Source organism: Panthera leo, chromosome B2 (assembly GCF_018350215.1).
Source record: "Panthera leo isolate Ple1 chromosome B2, P.leo_Ple1_pat1.1, whole genome shotgun sequence".
Lineage (NCBI taxonomy): Eukaryota > Metazoa > Chordata > Mammalia > Carnivora > Felidae > Panthera > Panthera leo.
The window spans coordinates 124,530,397-124,551,355 of NC_056683.1; the positions used below are offsets into that span (position 1 = coordinate 124,530,397).

General features: G+C 42.2%; 1 protein-coding gene across 7 annotated transcripts in view; it reads left to right on the plus strand.

Annotated features, from left to right (window-relative positions):
• Window positions 1-1,135: 1,135 nt before the first annotated feature.
• The window catches only part of ECT2L (epithelial cell transforming 2 like), an 81,593-nt gene continuing 61,769 nt past the window's right edge, over window positions 1,136-20,959 (plus strand). For 2 of the 7 annotated variants that reach the window (XM_042939944.1, XM_042939950.1), the window contains exons 1-5: window positions 1,136-1,224; window positions 11,887-11,978; window positions 13,783-13,899; window positions 14,781-14,907; window positions 16,052-16,164. In XM_042939944.1, coding sequence (XP_042795878.1) covers window positions 14,806-14,907; window positions 16,052-16,164 — 215 coding nt within the window. In that variant the 5' untranslated portion in view covers window positions 1,136-1,224; window positions 11,887-11,978; window positions 13,783-13,899; window positions 14,781-14,805. Of the gene's footprint in view, window positions 1,225-1,255; window positions 1,619-11,886; window positions 11,979-13,779; window positions 13,900-13,946; window positions 13,980-14,780; window positions 14,908-16,051; window positions 16,165-20,959 lie in introns of those variants that run through there. The other 5 variants (XM_042939948.1, XM_042939946.1, XM_042939945.1 and 2 more) reach the window with 5 other exon arrangements.

Consider the following 20,959-nt stretch of genomic DNA (forward strand, 5'->3'; position numbering starts at 1 on the left):
CCCTGCTTCTTCCTCGTTTCCAGGACAGAGAAACAAGCACCTAATTGGGGATGCGTGAGTGAAACCCACTGAATGATACAAACAAATCTCAATCTTAGTAATTTTTGCCATTCTGAGCTCAAAGATTTTTGATCAACTTATCTGATTGCTCTTTTTTGATACTCATTTTAAAAATGAGGAAATGAGCAGAATATTAAATACAGTCTTCCAAACTTTTCAGTTGGGTTGAGAGACTAGGGATTCCAGGGTGGGGAAATAGCGTTTTAGGGTCTGACAAAGCAAAAAGGAAATTTTGCCGCGTGACATGTTTTTCTTGGATGGGTCCTGAGATAGAGTGAAGCACAAGCTGTTTCCTGTGGGGTCACTGACAGAGCATCAGATTGATCTTGTTTATTCATTTGGTTCATTTGTCCTTTGTGTCAAGGGACCCCATGTGGGTCTCAGGTAATAAAATTTTAGCTTCTCTAATTGGTACACACAATTTAAACATATGTTAAAGGCAACAGGAAAAAGCTGAGATGCCTGGATTAGAATAAAACTATGTAAGAATCAAATTTACTATATGCTGTATATTCCTTGTAGACAAATTTTAATTACCGATGGTAAAACAAAACAAAACAAAACACCAGAGCAAACCATTTATATTTAGTGTTACTTCCAGATCCCTTAAACGTGTTTGCTTTGGTTTTGGTACCTCCTGTATAACGCTAAACTTGACAAGAAGTATTAAAATATTCCGAGGATTTGCTGAAGATAAACCCCACCTTTCCCATCACACGGCCTTAAAATTGCTGGCTTTCTTTGCGACCCAGCTAACGCTGGCTTCAGTGTCCCATCTCCTCCTGGTTGGGGTCCCGCAGCCTGGCGTCTGCCCCTCCGCTCTAAGCCTTCGGGGGTCCCACCTCAGGCCCCCCCGGGGGACGGCGGAGGAGCCGGGGCCCCAGAGTGGCCGGAATCCCGCAGCGGCCGTGGACAGGCCTCGGTGGCCCACGCGGGGCCAGCACCCCCCGCCCCGCGGACACCTGCGGGCTGCGGCCAGGCGCGCGGGGCGGGGACTCCGAGGAGCGGGGTTGGGGGTGGGGGGGTGCTGCCCGTCCCCATGGAGACCGCGCGCCACCCGTCCTCGCCGCGCTCCGGGGCGGCCGCTGGCTGCAGCCCCCGCTTGTCACTCGGCGGTCCAAAGAGGAGGCGCTCCGGCCCGGGTCCCGCGCCCAACTCCGGGAGGTAAAGCCCTTGGCCTCCGGGCCGCGCAACTTTTGCTTGAGACCCTTCGGGCCCAGCACCGGGGCGGTTTAGCTTCCCTGCGCGACCTCCGGAAGACCCGAAGCGGCGCTGAGGCGGGCACCGCCCCTCCCCCACCCGTGACCTTGAGAGCCGCAGCAGCCCCACGATTATCCGAAAAGCTGCAGTGGCTCCGGGGAGAAACAAAAGCAATCTTTCCGTGGGTTTGACTTGGGCGGTGCCAAGGAAACTCTTAACCTCTTCCAGAGCTTTCATCTGGGGTAGAAATGAAGTCAAGTTATTGAGCACTTTGGAAAACAGTGATTTTCATCCGACCCCAGACTGGTTCACACCAACGCCTCTCCTCCTCCTTCCAGTTTTCAGCCTCTTCCCTACGGTAGAGTCACGGGAGCGTGGGGAGTGGAGCTGGGGGCAGTGACGGGGAAATACACCCTGTTGAGAATACAGTTCCTGGTTCGAATTGTGTCGCTCTAGCAGTTAATATGCTAAGTTTTGATGAACAGGACAAACAACTAAAGACATGATACTTCCTTTTTTTTTCTTCTTTTTAAAAGTGCAAAGTGATGCGCTTTTTAATAACTTTTGCCATAGTATCAGAACAGAATATCCCGACATCATCTGTATCGAAGTTCAGCAAAACCCAGGCAATTTGTTTTCGGGCCCTTCTTGACATTTGCGCACCTTGGGAGTCCTCAAAACTCATGCTCTAAAACTTATTTCAGTAGGAGAAAGTAGGGATTAGGAACTTGAAAGTTTACAACAGCCATGGCTGGTTATTCCTCCCGAATGAGTTTAAACAGTGCAATTGCTTCTTGTTACAACTTTAATCTTGGAGTTTTAAACTTACTTATCGGGGAGCCAATCCAACATTTATGTGCATTTGGGCTCACAAGTACGGCATTTCCTATCACCTCCTGTGCCATCAGTAGTGCAGATTTCCTCAAAACATGCTGTTACCTTCATTATCCATTACTTTTTTGTGCATTTAATAAAAATAATATACCAGTTTATGTTCAAAATAAGTCATGTTTTTATATGCCCTGAAAAGCAGGCATTTAACTGGAATAATCTTTCATTTCTGTTTTCATAATCACACACATTGTCCTTGTACTCTGGCTTTTTCACAGTCTTTAAAACCAGATAACTCTTCAGAGGCATATTTAAGGGATTAAATTGGGATTTCCTCTCTACGCCTAGTACTTGGTTCTTTTTTCATGTTGCAAGAAGACTTTCTATAGATTTTTGTTTTCCATGCATAGAATCTAAAAGTTTCTTGAGGAAGTAATGCCAGGTACTTATGTTAAAAGTTTAGGTGACTTTGCAATAGCCTCTGAAATGTTGAAAATGTAGATCATGCTTAAGGGATTAAATTTCAGATAATAAATGAGGTGTTGTGCAACTTGCAGGTGTGAATCATAAAAGGACTCAAATGTAGGTACCTCTGTGGCAGAGAACAATGTTTGTTTCTAACTGGCACTTCAAGTCATTTTGTCTACTGCAGTGGGGCAGGACCAGGCGAACGTACATTTCTCCAACCGGGTAAGGCTGTGGAAACACCGTTAATGACAACATGGTTCCGTGCTATCCTGGTGATAATTTAACGCTGTATAGACCGGCAACTGGCCAGCCATTTCAACCCTTAATCTGGCTTTGGTTGTCGCATAACAGGCTCCTCCCCACCTCACCCATCACCCCACCTTTTTTTTTTTTTTTTTTTTTTTTGCTAGGCATAGAGGTAGTAGTAGGTCAGTTGCTGAGTTCCTCATCAATCTGCCAGTTGTAAAGGATAGTCGGCCATGAAAGAGAAATCGTATTTCCGGATTAACCCACAGCAGCCATAGATCCAATTTATTACACTCACTCTTTAGGAAAAATCCAGTATAATTTTTAAATTCAATAACCCACTATTCCCTGTATGACCTTGGATGGTTTTCTTTACCCTGTTTTTCTCCTCTGTAATCTAACTCCCAGGGTGAATGTGAGAAGGAGCTAGTGTGTGGGAAAAAGATTTACTAGCACAGTGCCGGTTAGAAGAGCCACTCAAACAAAAATTAAGAGAAGTTTACCATTTGTTACCTGGCTCCCTCCCCACTTTGATTTTGTAACAATCTGTATGTTGGATCTAGTTATAAATGAGAAGAGCCACAGATTGGGGTCTCCTATTTCATTACCTTCTGAGAACACACTTCAGAAACATTTAGAGCCCTTGTTTTGCAAGATAATGTAAGACAGAGTTACCCAGTTGGTGTCATCCACACTGGGGCCTCAATTCAGTGGAAAACTGGGATATGAGCAAGGCAGTGAGTGGCTGGGCCTTTACTTTCCCAGGAGTGACACGCTACTTTGTGTGCAAATAAGAGAAATCCTAAATGATCAAGGAAAAACTGCATGGGACAGTACTTTGGCTCTTGGAGAAAGGACACAGAGCAAAGATGAAAAATGGATGAGAATTTGGTTTTGTATACCTAGGTTTTGAGTCTCTCATGGTATTAGAAATAGTGGTGACTGCCATATTGTAAACATAATTCACAAGGAGTATTCTTGCCCCAGAATTCTCATTCCAAACGACTACCCTAAAATACTTCCCTTCCTTCCAATTTGCTGATGTTGTGAAAGAATGATCTGTCAGATGTACATATTAATTCGATTCTAAGCCTATTTTACCATCTAACTCACTTAATATAATGATGGGAATTACTAATAATATCCACATAAGTTGATAGATTGTCACAGCTGTGACATAGGTGTCAAATCCTAACAATCAGTGAAGGAATTTGGCTTTTTCTGAGCTAGTGACTTGCTTTTCAGCCCTTCAATGTGGAAAATTAGTAGATGCGAACAATTATTCCTTTACTCATTCAGCAAGTACTTGCCAAGTGCCTGTTTGGTGCAAGTGCTAAGTGGCTAAATTGGCTCCCAACGACCCCAGCTTCCTGAGAGCGATGCCCTTAGTGAATCCTCTCCCCTCGAATGTGGGCTAGATTTGTTTCCAATGCAGGGGTTGCCAAATGTTTTATGTGAAGGGCCAGGTAGTAAATGTTTTTGGCTTTGTGGGCTATATGGTCTCTCACTCTCTTTCTCTTTCTCAATTACTCAATTCTTCCTGTTACAGTATAAAAGCAACCATGGACAATATGTAAATAAATGTGATTAGCTGTATTCCAATAAAACTATTTGCAAAAGTGGTTGGCAGGCTGAATATGGGCTGCTGACCACATTTGCTGACCTCTGTTCTGACTAATCAAAAAGTGATGCTGTGTTGCTTCTGGGATTCTGTTACACAAAGATGCCAATTTCCATCTTGCCTGTCGTCTTGCCCTTTAGCTTGTTCAGTGGGTGGAAACCAGCTGTCATTTTGTAAGCTAACAAGTTAGGAAGCTCACATGGGAGGGAAGCCTCCAGCCAAGAGCCTGCAAGGAACTGAGTCCCTGTTCCTGTGGTCTGTGGGAACTGAATCTTGCCAACAAACCACTTACATGAGCCTAGAAGTGGATCCTTCCCCAGTTGAGCTTTTGGATGACCACAACCCCAACTGAAACATGGTTGTGAGAGACCCTGAGTCAAAGGACCCAGTTAAACCATGCCTTGACTCCTGACACAGAAACTGTGAGATAATAAATATTTGTTGTTTTAAGCCACTAGGTTTTGGGACTCTTTGTTACGCAGCATTAGATAACCACCACGATAACCACATCACATAACCAATATGCACTATGACAGGTTCCTGTAACAATGAACAAGGGAAATGCTGCATATTATTTCCCCCTCTCGGAGATTCACAGTGAGCATCATCATAGTTAAGTTTCTATAACATCTTACAAAAAAGAAACTTGTTTCATTGTGCTTAATCATTTCCTAAGCATATTTAACCATGGATCCTGCTTTTCTGGGAAATGATTATTAATATCATATGGAGCTACTATTTGGAAAAATATAAAATGCTGGAATATGAAAAGAAATCATTCAATTTAAAGAATTAGTGATTGCCAGCATGCCATTTGTCCTTGGGTTGAATAATCAGCAAAAATCACATCTTAGAAGAATGTAAATAATCCCATGGAAATTTCTATCTCTATCTCTAACTCTCTAGTGGCATTTTTATCTCTATATATGATATACTGTACTCATATATTTAAGTCCACCAGCAGAGATAGTGACTGTTCTTTCTGCAATGTTCTGCTTATTATATAACTCAGTAATCCCTTAACACAGAGGATAACAACGATTTTAAGAACTTGCTAAATAAAAACTCCTTATGTTGGCTCTTGGAGGGATTTCACATAACAACAGCTGGGTGTCTTAGGAAACTAAGGATTTGTTTTGATTTAATGTTGATTCAGAAGGAGGTATTTAATTTCCCACATTGCCATGAGGTTTTTATCTGAACAACACATTATTATACTGTAGTTTGCCAAGCACAGCATTGCTTTGCTTTACACATGAGGAAACTGAGGCTCAGAGACTAAATTACTTGTAAAGCTTTACTTGGGGGAAAGGAGGTCAGAACAGGGATCCAAATTCAGTGTTGTCATGCTACCCTCTGTAATATTTCTAAAATTGTTCCTAATCTGGTACATGCCTTTCCAATATATTCATTTTTAAAACATGCTTCCATTTCTCAAATGTGGTAAGAAGAGCCTGCAAATGTTTGTCTTATTCTCAAAATCTCCTGGTTCTCCCATAAAGTTTCTTCGGCTACGCCAGGACCCATTGTTCTCTCTCTTCTTGGGATTTATAGCAACAGAGGGTTGCTTAGAAACTGAGACATTTTCTGATGCTGGAATCCCAGCTAGAATTTCACTGCCAAGTGGTCATCCAATTTTTTTTTTTTTTAATATCTCCAGTAATGGACTTAACCTCCTGAGACAGCTAAAGCCGCTGAAGTGGTTGTTTTCCCACTTAGATTGATCCAAAATCTGTCTCTCTGACATCACACATTGTTCTTAATTTTGTCTTCTGGGGGATCACAAACCATGTGTAATTGATTTTACATATAAAAAGCCTTCAGATAGTTGATGTGCATGTGTGTATGTGTATAGCGTGGGAAAGGGGTCCAATTTCTTCTCTCTTTTTTTAAAACAGATACTCTGGTTTCTATAAATGGAAAAATCCATCTTTTCTTTGATTTATCATCTAACAAGTACCCATGTATACTGGAGTCTATTTTGGACTTTGTCTCCTGTTCCCCTGGCTTAGATATTTGTCTCCATACTAATGCCATGTGACATTATTACTACAGCTTTACAGTGAGTCTTTCTAGAAACATGTCTCTCTCCCTTGTTCTTCCAGACTGACTTGACTATTTGGGGCCCTTTAAACCTCCATAAATATCTTAAAATCAGCTTTCCAAGTTCCACACACATACCACCATATCTCTTAGGATTTTTTTAATTGAGATTGCGTTGAATTGGTGGATCCATCTGAGAAAACTAATGTCTTCATTCTTCCGAATTCTCTAATTCATGAATAAAACATATCACTCCATTTATTTCGGTTCTTTAAAAATGTTCTTCAAAAAAATTTTATCATTTTCTTCACAAAGTTTGTACTTTTATTTTTTTCTCGATACTTAAGAGTGTTTGTTTTTTTATAAGTGATATCTTTTTAAAACTTCTTGATAAAAATAGAAGATGTAGGGACATCTGGGTGGTCCAGTTCGTTAAGCGTCTGACTCTTGATTTTGGCTCAGGTCATGATCTCACAGTCCGTGAGTTCAAGCCCCACATGGGGCTCTGTGCTGACAGCACAGAGTCTACTTGGGATTCTCTCTCTGTCGCTCTCTTTCTCTGCCCCTCCTCTGCTCTCTCATGCACTCTATTTCTCTCAAAATAAATAAATAAACTTAAAAAAAAAAAAAAAGAAATAGAAGATGTAGAAAAATATGCGAATCGTATGTATGGAACTCAGTGAATTGTAAAGTGAACCCCACTGGGTCCCCATAGATCAGGGAGCAGCACCCCAGAGTCACCTCTTATGTTCCTCCCAGTCATACCCTCTCTGTCCTACCCAAAGGTAACTGCCATCTTAACTTCTAACACTGTAGCGTAGAACCGTGTATAAATTAAACCACACAAAATGTGGCATGCTGTTTCCAGCTTCTTTTGTTTAATGTCTCATGTGTATGATTCACACACATTGTGTGTAGCAGCAGATTGTTCATTGATATATAGCATTCTCGCCCAGGGATACATGACAATATATTTATCCACTTGACTGCTGGGGAATGATTGTACCCTTTCCAGTTTGGAGCTATCTGATGTAGCTGTGAATGTGCTTGTGGATATGTTCGGTCCACATGTTCGTGTTTTTCTGTTGAGTCCATTGGAGGCACACGTTCAACTTCAGGAAATAATGCCAAACCGTTTTTGCAAAGCACTTATACCAGTTTGCACGTTCACCAGCTGTATGTGACTGTTCTGGATGCTCACCAGCATATGCCTCTGTCAGTCTGTGCTAGATAACAAACGGTCTCAGACCGAGGTAGCTTGAAACAGAAGTCATTACTTTTCACGATTCTCTGGGTTTGCTGGCCTCGCCTGGCCAGTTCTTCTGCCTGTTATAGTTCGGGGGTCCTTCATATGGTTGCGTTCACTTGGGAGCTCAGTTGGATAATACCCGAGATGGCTTCATTCACACATCTGGTGCTTTGACGAGGGGGGCTGAAACAGCTTTGCCCTGGCTCAACCTCTGTCTCTCCAGATGGTCTCTCATCATTCTGTAATGTAGCTTGAGCTTATTTACACGGCAGCTAGATCCAAAGCGTACCGAACGAAAAACTGCAAATCTTCTTAAGGCCTAGGCCCAGAAGCCACACATCTTCACTTTATCAACATCCATCAACATCCTCTGCCTCTTGATGGAAGAACTGATACGCATACACAAGGATGGGAGCAATTTTTCCTGGCCATATGTGCAGACAATATACCCCGTTGTGTTCTCTGGTCACAACAATTCACATGCCTTTTGCATGCAGAATACGTTTACTCCATCCCAAGACACCTAAAGTCTCATCCAATTATGGTACGAGGCTTGAAGTCTAATCTCTTGTGAGCTGCATTAGGGCCAATTGCAAATGAGGCTCCTCGTCTGTGGCTTTTCTTGATCTGGAGACCTGTGAACCTGGCTGTCTCCCAGACACCCGCCTTATGCTGGTGACACACAAGAAGGATAGTATTTCCTGTTCATAAAGACAGGAAACACAAGGCACATGGCAGTTGCTGACATAGCAACTCTGAAATTTAGCCAGGCCAGTTGCCCTGATTATTCCTCGACTACATACAGTCCAGGTCTCCTCCTTGGGTGTGGCCTCCTATTCCATTGTCCTCAGCTCCTCTTAGTCCTGCACTACTGACTCTTGGCTTCACCTTCTGAATCATCCATCCTTTCCAACAAGAAATGATTTGTGGTTGGGGCACCCGGGTGGCTCAGTCGGTTAAGCGTCCAACTTCAGCTCAGGTCATGATCTCACGGTTCGTGGCTCTGAGCCCCGCGTCGGGCTCTGTGCTGACAGCTCAGAGCCTGGAGCCTGCTTCAGATTCTGTGTCTCCCTCTCTCTCTGCCCCTCCCATGCTCACGCTCTGTCTCTTTCTGTCTCTCAAAAATAAATAAATGTAAAAAAAAAAAAAAAAGAAAGAAAGAAAGAAAGAAAGAAAGAAAGAAAGAAAGAAAGAAAGAAAGAAATGATTTGTGGTTGTAATTGCCTAGCTTTCTCAGCCTGCTTTCTGCCTACAGAAAGTTGGTGTGTCAGAGACCATTGCAAAGTTTCTTGGTCCCTTTTCTTTCTAGCTGGTCATGCTTTCACCAGAACAGTCTTCTTTCTATGCACCTAATTATAATCTATTTTTTTTATTTATTTTTTTTTAATTTTTTTTTTTTAACGTTTATTCATTTTTGAAACAGAGAGAGACAGAGCATGAATGGGGGAGGGTCGAGAGAGGGAGACACAGAATCTGAAACAGGCTCCAGGCTCTGAGCTGTCAGCACAGAGCCTGACACGGGGCTCGAACTCATGGACCGCGAGATCATGACCTGAGCTGAAGTCGGCCGCTTAACCGACTGAGCCACCCAGGCGCCCCAATTATAATCTATTTTAATACAAGACCTCCTTCCACCAACCTCTTTAAGATAGACTCCTCTCTGCCTTGTGCTGTGATTTAAGGTGCTGTGGGGCAGTCTTTAAGATTCTTAGAAACTCATTTGTTTTCTTTGTATAACTTTTAAAAATTTTATTTATTTATTTTGAGAGAGAGAGAGAGAAAGGGGCAGAGGGAGAGAGAGAATCCCAAGCAGGCTCTGTGCTGACAGCAGGGTTCAAACTCATGAACCACAAGATCATGACCTGACCTGAAATCAAGAGTCGGACACTTAACCAACTGAACCACCTGGGGGCCCCAAAACTCTTTTATTTTCTAAATGACAGGGTCAGTACCATTGCAAACCTTTTAAAGACCTTATAAAGGAAGGCTTTGAAATGAGACCTTTATTATTTTGAGACTTTTTTCTAGCCGAAGATACTGTATTAGATGTTCTTTATTTCCACTAAATTCTGCCCCCAAACAAAACTGATCTTTCAGATCATTTCATGTCTCCCTGACTGCATGATCTGCAGCTAAAAAAATCGATTAGCCTTTTCTACATCCTGCTTAGAATCTCTTTAGTCGGGTCTACGTATTTCTTGGTATGTTTTCTATTGTCCGTACTAACGCAGACACCAGTGTCACTAAACATTTCACTGCCACATAACACAGTCACCATTTGCCTGGCCTTTCGTAGCAGCTCCACTCCTCTCTGCCTCTGCTAACGGTCTGCTGACCACCCGCCCACTTTCCACACACTGCCTGTTCCTAAAGTCAATGCCCTATGCCCTCGGTTACGTTATGGCCACACTGTACTTCCGGGTCCCAAGTTTTGTATCAGTTGTTAATGCTGAATAACAAACCAACTTCAAACGTAGGGCCTTAGCCCAATAACCATTGATTATTTCTCATGATTCTGGGGTCAGTGGGGCCCAACTGGATAGCTGTTTTGCTCCACGTGTTGCTCACTAGAATGTTCCTTTCTCCACCGCTCTGCATGCCACCTCTCTCACACATCAGGTGACCATATATACGTGAGTCTGTTTCTATTGGTTTGTCTATTCTTCTGCCAATATCTCATGCTGTTCTTTAGGGTAGCTTTATCATGAGTAAGTCCTAACATCATAGAGTAAGTCTTACCACTTTGCTCTTTCTTTTTTTTCAATTTCTCTCTCTCTCTCTTTTTTCTTTTTTTTTAGAGAAAGAGGGCATGTGAGCAGGGAAGGGGATGGGGAGTAGGGGGAGAGAGAGACAGAGAGAGAAAGAGGAGAATCTTAAGCAGAGGCCATGCTCAGTACAGAGCTCAAAGTGGGGCTTGATCCCCTGACCCTGGGATCATGACCTGGGCTGAAATCAAGAGTCAAACGCTCAACTGACTGAGCCACCCAGTCACCCCTTCTTTGTTCTTTTTGAAGTTGTCTTTGCTATTCTTGATACATTGCATTTCCATACACATTTCATAATGAGTTTGTCGAACACACACACACACACACACACACACACACACACTAGCTTCTGGTTTTGACTGAGATCATATAAATTAATAGGTTAATTTTGTAGAACCAACACCTGTACATATGTATGCTCTTATTTAGATCTTGAGAATTTTCTCTTGATAGGATGTTTAGTATTCTATGTGGAATATTTGTCCCTCACTGAACTTAAATTGGATTTTTAAAAATTATTACAAATGATATACTGTTATTTATAAGGGTTTGTTGTTAGTATACAGAAATACAGATTTAAAAAATTTTTTTAACATTTATTAATTTTTTGATAGAGAGAGACAGAGAGTGAGTGGGGGAGGGGCAGAGAGAGAGGGAGACACAGAATCCGAAGCAAGCTCCAGGCTCTGAACTGTCAGTACAGAGCCCAATGTGGGGCTCGAACTCACAGACCTTGAGATCATGACCTGAGCTGAAGTCGGACGCTTAACCGACTGAGCCACCCAGGTGCCCCCAGAAATGCAGATTTTTAAATGTTGCTCTTATGCACAGCAACTTTGCTAAGCTTATGCATTAAATTTGATAATTTATCTGTAGATTCTTTGATATTTTTTTACATATAGTTATGCCATTAATAAGTAATGACAACTTTTACTTTTCTTTTTAAATTAGTATACATTTTATTTTCTTGTTTTATTATATTGGAGAGAACCTCCAGGATAATGCTGAATAAAGGTAGTAGTAGCAATCAGAAGGAAAGTTTCAACATTTCACCCTTAAGTTTAAGTTTGCTGTGTTTCTTATATAATACATCCTTATTTGGATTACTAAATTACCTTCAAGTTCTAGTTTGCTAACATTTTGTTGTTATTGTTAGGAATGGATGCTGAATGCACTTTGCATACCTACTGAGATCATTATATAATTTTTCTCCTTTGTTTTATGAATGATGAGAAGTACATTGATTTTGTAATACCAAACCAAATTTACATTCCAAGAATAAATCCAACTTGGTGGTGATATGTTATCTTTTTATATATTGCTGGGTTTGGTTTTCTAAGATTTTGGTTAGGATTTTTGCATCTATGTTTATGATAATAAACTTATAATATTTCTCTTTCAAGGTCCTTATTGGGTTTTGTTATCAAGGTTATGCTGACGTCATAAAAGGACTTGGAAATAATTCCCACTTTTTTCATTCTCTGGAAGATTTTGTGTAAGTTTACTGTTATTTCTTTCTTAAATCTTTGGTAGATACAAATATTGGTTCCAGGAGCAAGATGCTGCCATAGCAACAGCAACACATTCCAAATTACGTGGTGTTAACATCCAGTCTGGCAGCATGAAACTGTTATTGGACACTTGGAACGATGTCAATCCATGTTATACAGCGCAAAAAACACTTGCAAAACTATAGTTTTGAATAGAGTAAATGGCTTGTACTTTATGCAGAGAGGTAGAAAATGAATGTTCTTAGAATGAATTTGTTACTCCTGGCTGCATTTGCTGAGGTACCTACCAGAAACAGAGGCAGCTCCAAGAACAGTTGGCTAGTTTGCAAGCAGGAACGTAAAGGAATTCAGAGACGGCCAAAAACTCAGGTACTTGCTAGGTTAGAAGATGGAACCGATTCACATCTTCAACTAGTAAAGAAACCATTGAGAAGGCCTGTCAGCAACAGATGCTGCTTAAACCCTGCTTAGTGAAAGGACCAAGCAAGAGGAGGGGGTTAGGATCTCTGAGTGGAACAAGGTGATAACCCGCAAGTACTTCCAGTTGGAAAAAGATCTCAGGGAAGAAAGACTTAGGGTTGGGCTCTTCCCAAAGAAGCCTGATAGGCTCAAAATCCTTGCAGTTAAATTCAGAGAGAGAGGGGGAGAGAGAGAAATGCCTCTAAACAATGGTAGAATATAAGAAGAGAACACTGCCTGGAATCAAAGCATAACTTAAAGTAGATTTTGAGAAAGTTGTACCGTCAAAGAAATCACTGACATGGCCTGAAAGGGAATGCGATTGTTTGAGACTAAAAATGATAACTGGGCCCCAGCCTCGCACAGCAGGATCTCGGACTTGCTGTGGATCAACTATTTTATATGTCATTCTTCTCCTTTCCAAATGGGAATGTTTATTGTGGTTATCCTTTCCCTGCTCTACCATTGTATGTATAGGAGCTAGGGCCAACCTATCTTTAGAGATTGCTAGAGCATGAGGAGCTATATCTGGATCTGTAGAGACTGTTGTGAATCATCCACATCTTCTGGGATCTGAGCTAAAAATACTGATGAGGTGGCACTTCTGGGTTGTGTCCGTTAAGAAGTGGGCGACCATGTTCTACATGTGGAAAAAGAAGAGAACTGACCCAAAGGGTGAACTGAGATAGACTGTATGATGGCTCATGCTGTTGTATGACCCCCCCTGCTGGAGAGTAGGCTGGACCGAGTGACCTGTCCTGACTAACAGCAAAAGTGATGGTATATCACTTCTGAGATTGGGTTACCAAGAAGCTGGCTTCTCTCTTGCGTGCCCTCTCTTGCTTTCTTATTTGCTCTGATGGAAGCCAGCTACCATATGAACTTCCCTGCGGAGAGGCCCATGTGGCAACTAAGACAAGAGAGGCCTTCAGTCCAACAGTCCATGAGCAACTGAATCCTGCAAACAACCACATGAAAGAGCTTCACATCCTTCAAATGAGCCTGGAGTCCTAGCCAATCCCTTGACTGCAGCTTTATGAGAAACCCTAAAGCAGAAGTACCTTTTATGGCCTTAACTGTGTCCCCCCAAATTTCATGTGGGAGCCCTAACCTCCAATGTAACTATATTTGGAAACAGAGCCTATAAAGAGGTAATGAAAATTAAATGAGGTTATAAGGTGGGACCTTAATCCAGCAGGACTGATATTTTTAGGAGGACAGGAAGAGACACCAAAGATCTCTCTCTCTCTCTCTCTCTCTCTCTCTCTCTCTCTCTCTCTCTCCCTCTCTCTCTCTGTTGCCTACCCATTGTACTCGTTATGTAAGCAGAAGAAAGGCCCTGTACGAACACAGAGAGGAGGTGGCTGTGTCCAAGCCAAGCACGCAAGTGTCACTAGAAACCAGCTCTGACAGCACCTTGATCGTGGACTTCTAGCTTCCAGAATTGTGAGAAAATAAACTTTTGTTGTTCTTCAAGACACTCACTTTGTGATATTTTGCTATGACAGCCCCAGCAGACTGATTAGGTACTCCGCTATGCTGTGCCTCGATTCCTGACCCACAGTTGTTTTGAGCTGTTAAATTTTGGGATGCGATGAATCCACTGCGATGGATGCCTGATACATTACGCTAGGTTTATTCTCTATGTCCTCATTGTGTCCTCAAAAGATAGGCAGGTAGAATGCCCTCTTTAAGCCCTTCAGATTACTGCTTTCCAGGGAAAGAAAAAGCAGTATTCCTGGTTGGTAGAGCATCATCCCAATTTCTGAGTCATTTTCCCAGAAAAGTGAAAAACAACTCTGATTTAGATTCACATTTGGGTACAAACAGATGAGGACAGAATAAACTGCAATGCCTTGGAGTTCATGAACTCCCCGTGCATATTTGTATGGATTATCTTCCACAGGGATGTATATATACACGTGTATATATATGTATATATACACACATAATTTGCTGTAATTTTATCTAAATAAATATATAGATGTATGGGGCGCCTGGGTGGCTCAGTCAGTTAAGCGTCCGACTTCAGCTCAGGTCAAGATCTCACGGTCTGTGAGTTGAGCCCCACATCAGGCTCTGTGCTGACAGCTCAGAGCCTGGAGCCTGCTTCAGATTCTGTGTCTCCCTCTCTTTCTGCCCCTCCCCCAGTTGTGCTATTTCTCTCTCTCTCAAAAATGAATAAATGTTTAAAAAATTTAAATAAATATATAGATGTCAATGAATGGCAGAAATTATTAAAATTCCCATGATGACAACATTAATATATTGGATGTTTCTAGGTGATCTTAATTAAGCCTCTATTGAAACGAATGTATATATCTTAGGGCTGGAAGAAAATAATTTGCTGAGATGTCAGCTCAGGATTCTTCTAGAAAAACTCTGGAAATGGAGTGCTTTCACACAAGATTCAGTGCCTGGACACCTTTCAGCAACAAGTCATTAAATAGAGAGGTAAGTTAGATATTCTGGAATAAAAGAAGTTTAATTTGTAGGGCTGATTTTACTGTGACATTCGGAGTCTCATGTCACCATATTTAAAAAAAAAACAAACAAAACTCTGAAGAATTTAGTCTTGGGGTCACTTCAAACAAAAACAAACTTCTATTTGTCGGCCCCAAGACAGTCTCTTCTCACTCCAGTCTCCAACTCCTACTTTATGAGGAGCCCCAAGGTCTGCCTCCCCTTTTCCCTGTACCTCCAGGGACAAAAGAGAAGCCTCCAGAAAACACTGTGTGCTGGGGGGAAGAAAAGAGGAGGTGCTTTGGTGGTGTTCAATATGGAGAGTATTCATGTACAGTTAATTCTCTGTGTATTTCTTTAATCCTCTCTTCTCAGTTCAGTTCAATGGCCGGGGATGCCCCTCCTTTGAAAGGTGGTGCAGGAAGTAGTTACTGACTGGCTTAGGCAGCTCTGTCAATCATTAACGGCTGATAGCTCATGCGTGGTTCAGGCCTGTTCCAAGGGAAGGAGACTAGCCGGGCTAAGGCCAAAGCCTGACCCAGTAATAAAGCCAGTGAGTTTGTATATATCATCTGAGCAAAGCTGGAGCGACACCCAGGTTTGGGGGGGTCCTTGGCGTATGTCTTCCTTGGAGACACGGCTAACAATGGCTACTCAGCAATATTTATTCACTCTTGTTTTGGTGAGGGTTATAAAGATGTAGGACTGTGGGTTAGTAAAATCATACCTACTTAAAATGGCCCTGTTGTTTTCACTATTTAAGTGTAGCCTGTAGGTGTTTTCAAGATGAAATGTTTGGCATCTGTTTCCCCAGGCCACATTCGTTTAGGTAGAAACAAGAGCCAGGATTCATTACCTCTTTGTTCTCCAGAGAGGCCCTCCTTGGGCCCCACTGTAATTATATCTCCTGGCCAGCCTTTCCCACCAGCCCACCCAACAAGCCTGGGCTTGTCTCTCTATCCCCAGATAAAAGCAGTTGAAGCGGAAGGGATAGACCTCTGCTACACAGTGAAAGTGCTTCGCGAACTGTAATGTGCTATGCAAATATTAGCCATGAGGTTGGTAGACTGTCTAAGGATTGCTTAGCAACTTAGATTGAACTATACAGGAAAATGACATTTTCTCTCCCTTATAGCTCTTTCAGGAAAGAGTTGCTCTTATAAGTCATTGGTTTGACCTCTGGACTAACAAGCAACGTCAAGAATTCTTATTCACGATTTTTTTACGATGCACTAAATCACAGTTAAGGTAAATGTAGCCCAAGGATGTAATTATCATTGGGTCTTAAAGGAAGATAAAATATAGTAAAATGTTTATATAACCTTTAAGGGTTTCTTTTTTTTTCTTTCCCTTAGAAAGAACAAATAAAGCGACTGGTATTTTAAGGTTTATAAACAGAATCTTCTAGTGCTGCTTTCTCCTTGAGGATAAAATGGAGCCTTGGAGGGCTAGAACACCTCCACACCACAGTGAGATGTTTAGTTTCTGCAAACATCAGAGACTTCAGCCAGTGAATTTTTAACATTCTCTTACTGTATTAAATTCTCCTTAGAATGGAAGGATAATATATGTCAAGTAGATATCTGGTACACAGGCGGTCCATAAATAATTGTCACCTGAACAACGGATCTGAAATGAACGGATCTGAAAAATATCCGAGGAGTGACCAGGGAAGTAACATTTAGGAATACGGGCAAGAATGGTTAACGACGGTCGCCACCGATTGCCAATGGCTTCTTGTTCTTTTCTTGCCCTTGCCTCCTATGTCTGTTATTTGCTTTGAAATACTCCAGCAGAGATGGTGTGATATTTGAATGCACTGGTTGAAATTACATACAGGAACAGTGAGTGTTTTGATCAGGATTTAATGCTCTAAGCGTGATTAGCTAGCACTGTTACTGGAAAGGTCACAATGTCTCAGTTATTACAAGATACTTTGCTAGTTAGCATAGCAAATATCAGACATGAGTTATTATCAGAGCAACCAGTGGCTTGTTCATTTGTCAGATGAATGGTAGAAATGGATTCTTTGGAAAAATTGAAGGTATTTAGATGTGGGACTGAAAATATTCTAGAGAGCCCTCCGACACGCCTGTTCCTGGCTGAAGAATCCAGCCAGCCCAGTAGCAGGTGCTTGTAAGACTTTATCCCCAGATCAGTGGCCTTGCCAGTCTGGGGGTTTCTGGTAGCCTGAGGCTAGCAATGAGGGTAATAGTAGAATCTCGCTTCTGGAACATTGCACTTCCTCAACTGAGCAAACCTTTCACCCAAAGGACAGAGAGCTGGGACTCCTTCAAGCCCATAGAGGAGACTGTATGAAGTGCTTGGGGGTTGTTTACTAGGTTTGTTTAGGGAAACTGTAGGTATAGCAACGTTTGGTGTTAGTTGTTTTCACTACAGCCTGGTGGTGAGGTTGCTGGGAGAGGCGAATCTCTGAACTGCTGAGGTAGCTACCAAAAAGCGCCAGAGTTGTGCAAAACCAGATTGGCCTATTTTACTTTGTAATACCTGCCTTCCACCCTTTCTTACACTCCCTCCTGCCTGTCTCTTTTCAGTCAGCCATTTCTTCTCTCCTACCTGCTTGCTCACCTGCTCTCCCGCGTACCCTCGCCTGCATCCGCGGGTGCACAGTGGTTTGTCCGCAGACGGCCCCCGATGGAGTCACCAAGTCACCGGAGGGAGGCAAGCACCTTCCTGGCTGTGTTGAAAAAGGCTGCAAAAACAGGCCACAGAAAAATAAGCTCTTTAGTCAATGCTTAAAAATCAGGGAAGGGAACTTTTTATGGGAGTCATTGACTGGGTTTCCTTTTAGTCCAACTTTACAGCTTTCAAGATAAAATAATAGACCAAACCCCAAATCCAAAATTGCTTGTGGTACATCATGTTCTCTTCTCATGTATCATAAACCACGCAATTTTAGCTGTAACCACTGGAGGTCAATAGAGATCTTGTGGTATATTTTGAGGCTCATTAACATTAGGCCTGACATTTTGTCACTGGAAGTCATAGCCTTTGTCTGGTACCTGAGTTTCTACTATGGCATAAGGATATGGGACTAATCTGCTCAGTGGAATTACTTTGCTTTGTTTCATAGTAGCTGCATTTCTGCAGAGAGCTGTGTAGGTTTCATAGTTTCATATGAAGCTATTATTACATATTCTGGGCTGCTGCTTTTTTTTTTTTTTTAAAGAATTTATTTTTTTTTTAACGTTTATTTATTTTTGAGACAGAGAGAGACAGAGCATGAATGGGGGAGGGGCAGAGAGAGAGGGAGACACAGAATCTGAAACAGGCTCCAGGCTCTGAGCGGTCAGCACAGAGCCCAATGCGGGGCTCCAACCCACAGACCGCGAGATCATGACCTGAGATGAAGTCGGCCGCTTAACCGACTGAGCCACCCAGGCGCCCCTGGGCTGCTGCTTTTAAGGGGAAGTTGTATGTCAACTTCTGGTCTCTAGATTTGGCATCCTGAACCCATCTTTAATTTGTAGTGGTGGTTTTGTTGCTGAACATCAATTAGTTTATTCCCCAAAATTTAGATTTTTTTTTTTTTAATTTATTTCAGTGAGAGAGTGTGAGCAAGCAGGGGAGGGGGGCAGAAGGAAGGAGAGAGAGAGAGAGAGAGAGAGAGAGAGAGAGAGAGAGAATCAACGCAAAACTCAAACCCACGTGACCCTGTGATCACGATCTGAGGTGAAATCAAGAGTCAGATGCTCAACCAAATGAGCCACCCAGGTGCCCCTGGATTAAGTCTTTCTTCCTCTCTCTTTGGGTCAGCCATGTCTCCTCTCCTGCTAACATCTACAGAAACTATTTGCTCATAGTCTAATCCAATTCGAGTTATGCTTGATTTTAATCAAATGTAAAAGCCCAATTCATTTTAGTTTTTCAAGTCAGCGCAATCAACTTTCTTTTAGACATCTTTATTGATATAGAATTCACATGCAATAAAAGTCATCATTCAAAAGGTACAAGTCAGTGGTTTTAGTATATTCACAGAGTTGTGTAAACACTACCACAATCTAAGTTTAGGGCATTTTCAACACCCCCGAAAGAAACTTCCTACCCATTAGCAGTAACTTTCCATCTCCACCCCCAGCACTGGGCAACCGTGAAATCTACTTTCTGTTTCTATAAATTGCCTTTTCTGTACTTTTCATATAAATACAGTCTTACAACACGTGGTCTTCTGTGACTGGCTCTGTTCATGTATTGTTGTTAAATAACAAAACGCAACCAAGTAAATGGGCGGGACCCACTTAGCAAGTGGAGCTGGACTCTAAGAGGAGTTGTACAAAATAAAATGGAAGGAAAGCTTTTATGGTTGGAGGGTGGGGGTAAGAAAGCTATTAGCAAAAGAAAAGGATTGTTCCAAACAAGGCTGTTTGCTAGGGGAAAGAAAAAGCAACAGGTCTTATCACGTAGATTGCCTCATCTTTCTTCGGGGGATAGAGACTGTGTACCAGACTTGTTGGTGCAGATGGGAAGAAAAATTTTCCTGACTGACCGGTTAAAGCCCCATTTCTGGGGGAGGCTGAAACTGCAATTATTGGGTATTAAGCCGCGGTTCGGCAACTCGGTCTAAGTGACACCATTTGGGGCCCGTGATTTTCTTTGCTCAGCCAATGTTCCCAAGGGTCATCCATTTTGTAGCAAATATCAATACTTCTTTCCTTTTTGTCGTTAAATAATATTCCATGGATGGATAGTCCATATTTTATTTACCCATTCCTAAGTTGATGGACATTTGTGTTGTTTCCACATTTTGGCGATTGTGAATAATGCTAAGAACATCTGTGTGCAGGCTTTTCTAGATGGATGTCTTTATTTCTTTTAGGGCTCTACCTAGAAATGGAACTGCTGGGTCAAATAGTGACAGTGCAATCAACTTTTGATTGTTAAACATTTCTTTTGAACCCTATTTATTCTTATAGTCCCTGTTCCCCCACCACTGGATAAGCTTATGGATGCATGAGAGAATTTAGCATTGCTTGAATGTCTGAAGTATTTATATGTAAACCGGGCTGTATTGGTACAAACCCCGTTTTCAAGGCAGAGGAGCCATTGTTTAGATGTTTTGTTTTATAATTTCTGGATAATTTTGTCTTACTGGAAGCAGTCACAGTTATAAAGGTATTAAATAGGATATTGTGGTATAGGGTAGAACTATGTTGTCACAATTTTCTTTGAAAGTTTTTTCTTAATCTCAGTGAGGTAAGATTTTTCTTTTCTGTGCTAAAATATATTCCACATTGTTCAGATTTAAGAAGATTTCTTTTAATGTTTTTATTTATATTTGAGAGAGAGCAAGACAGAGTGCGAGCAGGGGAGGGACAGAGAGAGAGAGGAGAACACAGAATCCGAAGCAGGATCCAGGCTCTGGGCTGTCAGCACAAAGCCTGACGCGGGGCTTGGACCCACAAACCGTGAGATCATGACCTGAGCCGAAGCCAGATGAAGCTTAACTGACTGACCCACCCAGGCGCCCCTTAAGAAGATTTCTTAAATGGAGTTTCATGATATTTAAGACATTTTTCAAAGGTTCAGCTTCTTAAACCATCACTCTGGCAAGTTCTTCCTCACCTCAACTCTAGTGGCCCCTCTCCTGGGACCTTTCCTGGACATCTTCCACCCCCAGCAATGTTTACAAACCTCTATCATGGCATTTCCCCCAGTATATCATGCTTATATGACCACGTGTCTAAAAGCTTCCGTTAATGTCATCCCCCTGCCACTCGATTCGGCTGCCTTTTCCTCTGACTCCCAAAAGGACACTGGGCTGTTTGCGTCTGTCCCTCAAAGAATCCCATGAGAAGTTTGCCTCTGGTCTCCTAGCCACACTGGTGGGACCGGTTTCTAATTGCCCCGACTCAGCAGCAGGCAACGCCCCACACAAAGGCCTTTCATTCCAGGGCTGGAGCTGTTCAAACCTGTAGCTTTCCCCGGTGGGTCGTCGGGGCGACATTCATCCAAGTGCAATCCCAAGACACAGATGGACTGTCTTCTTCTGTGTGTGTGCACGTGTGTGTCGGTGGAGAGGGAG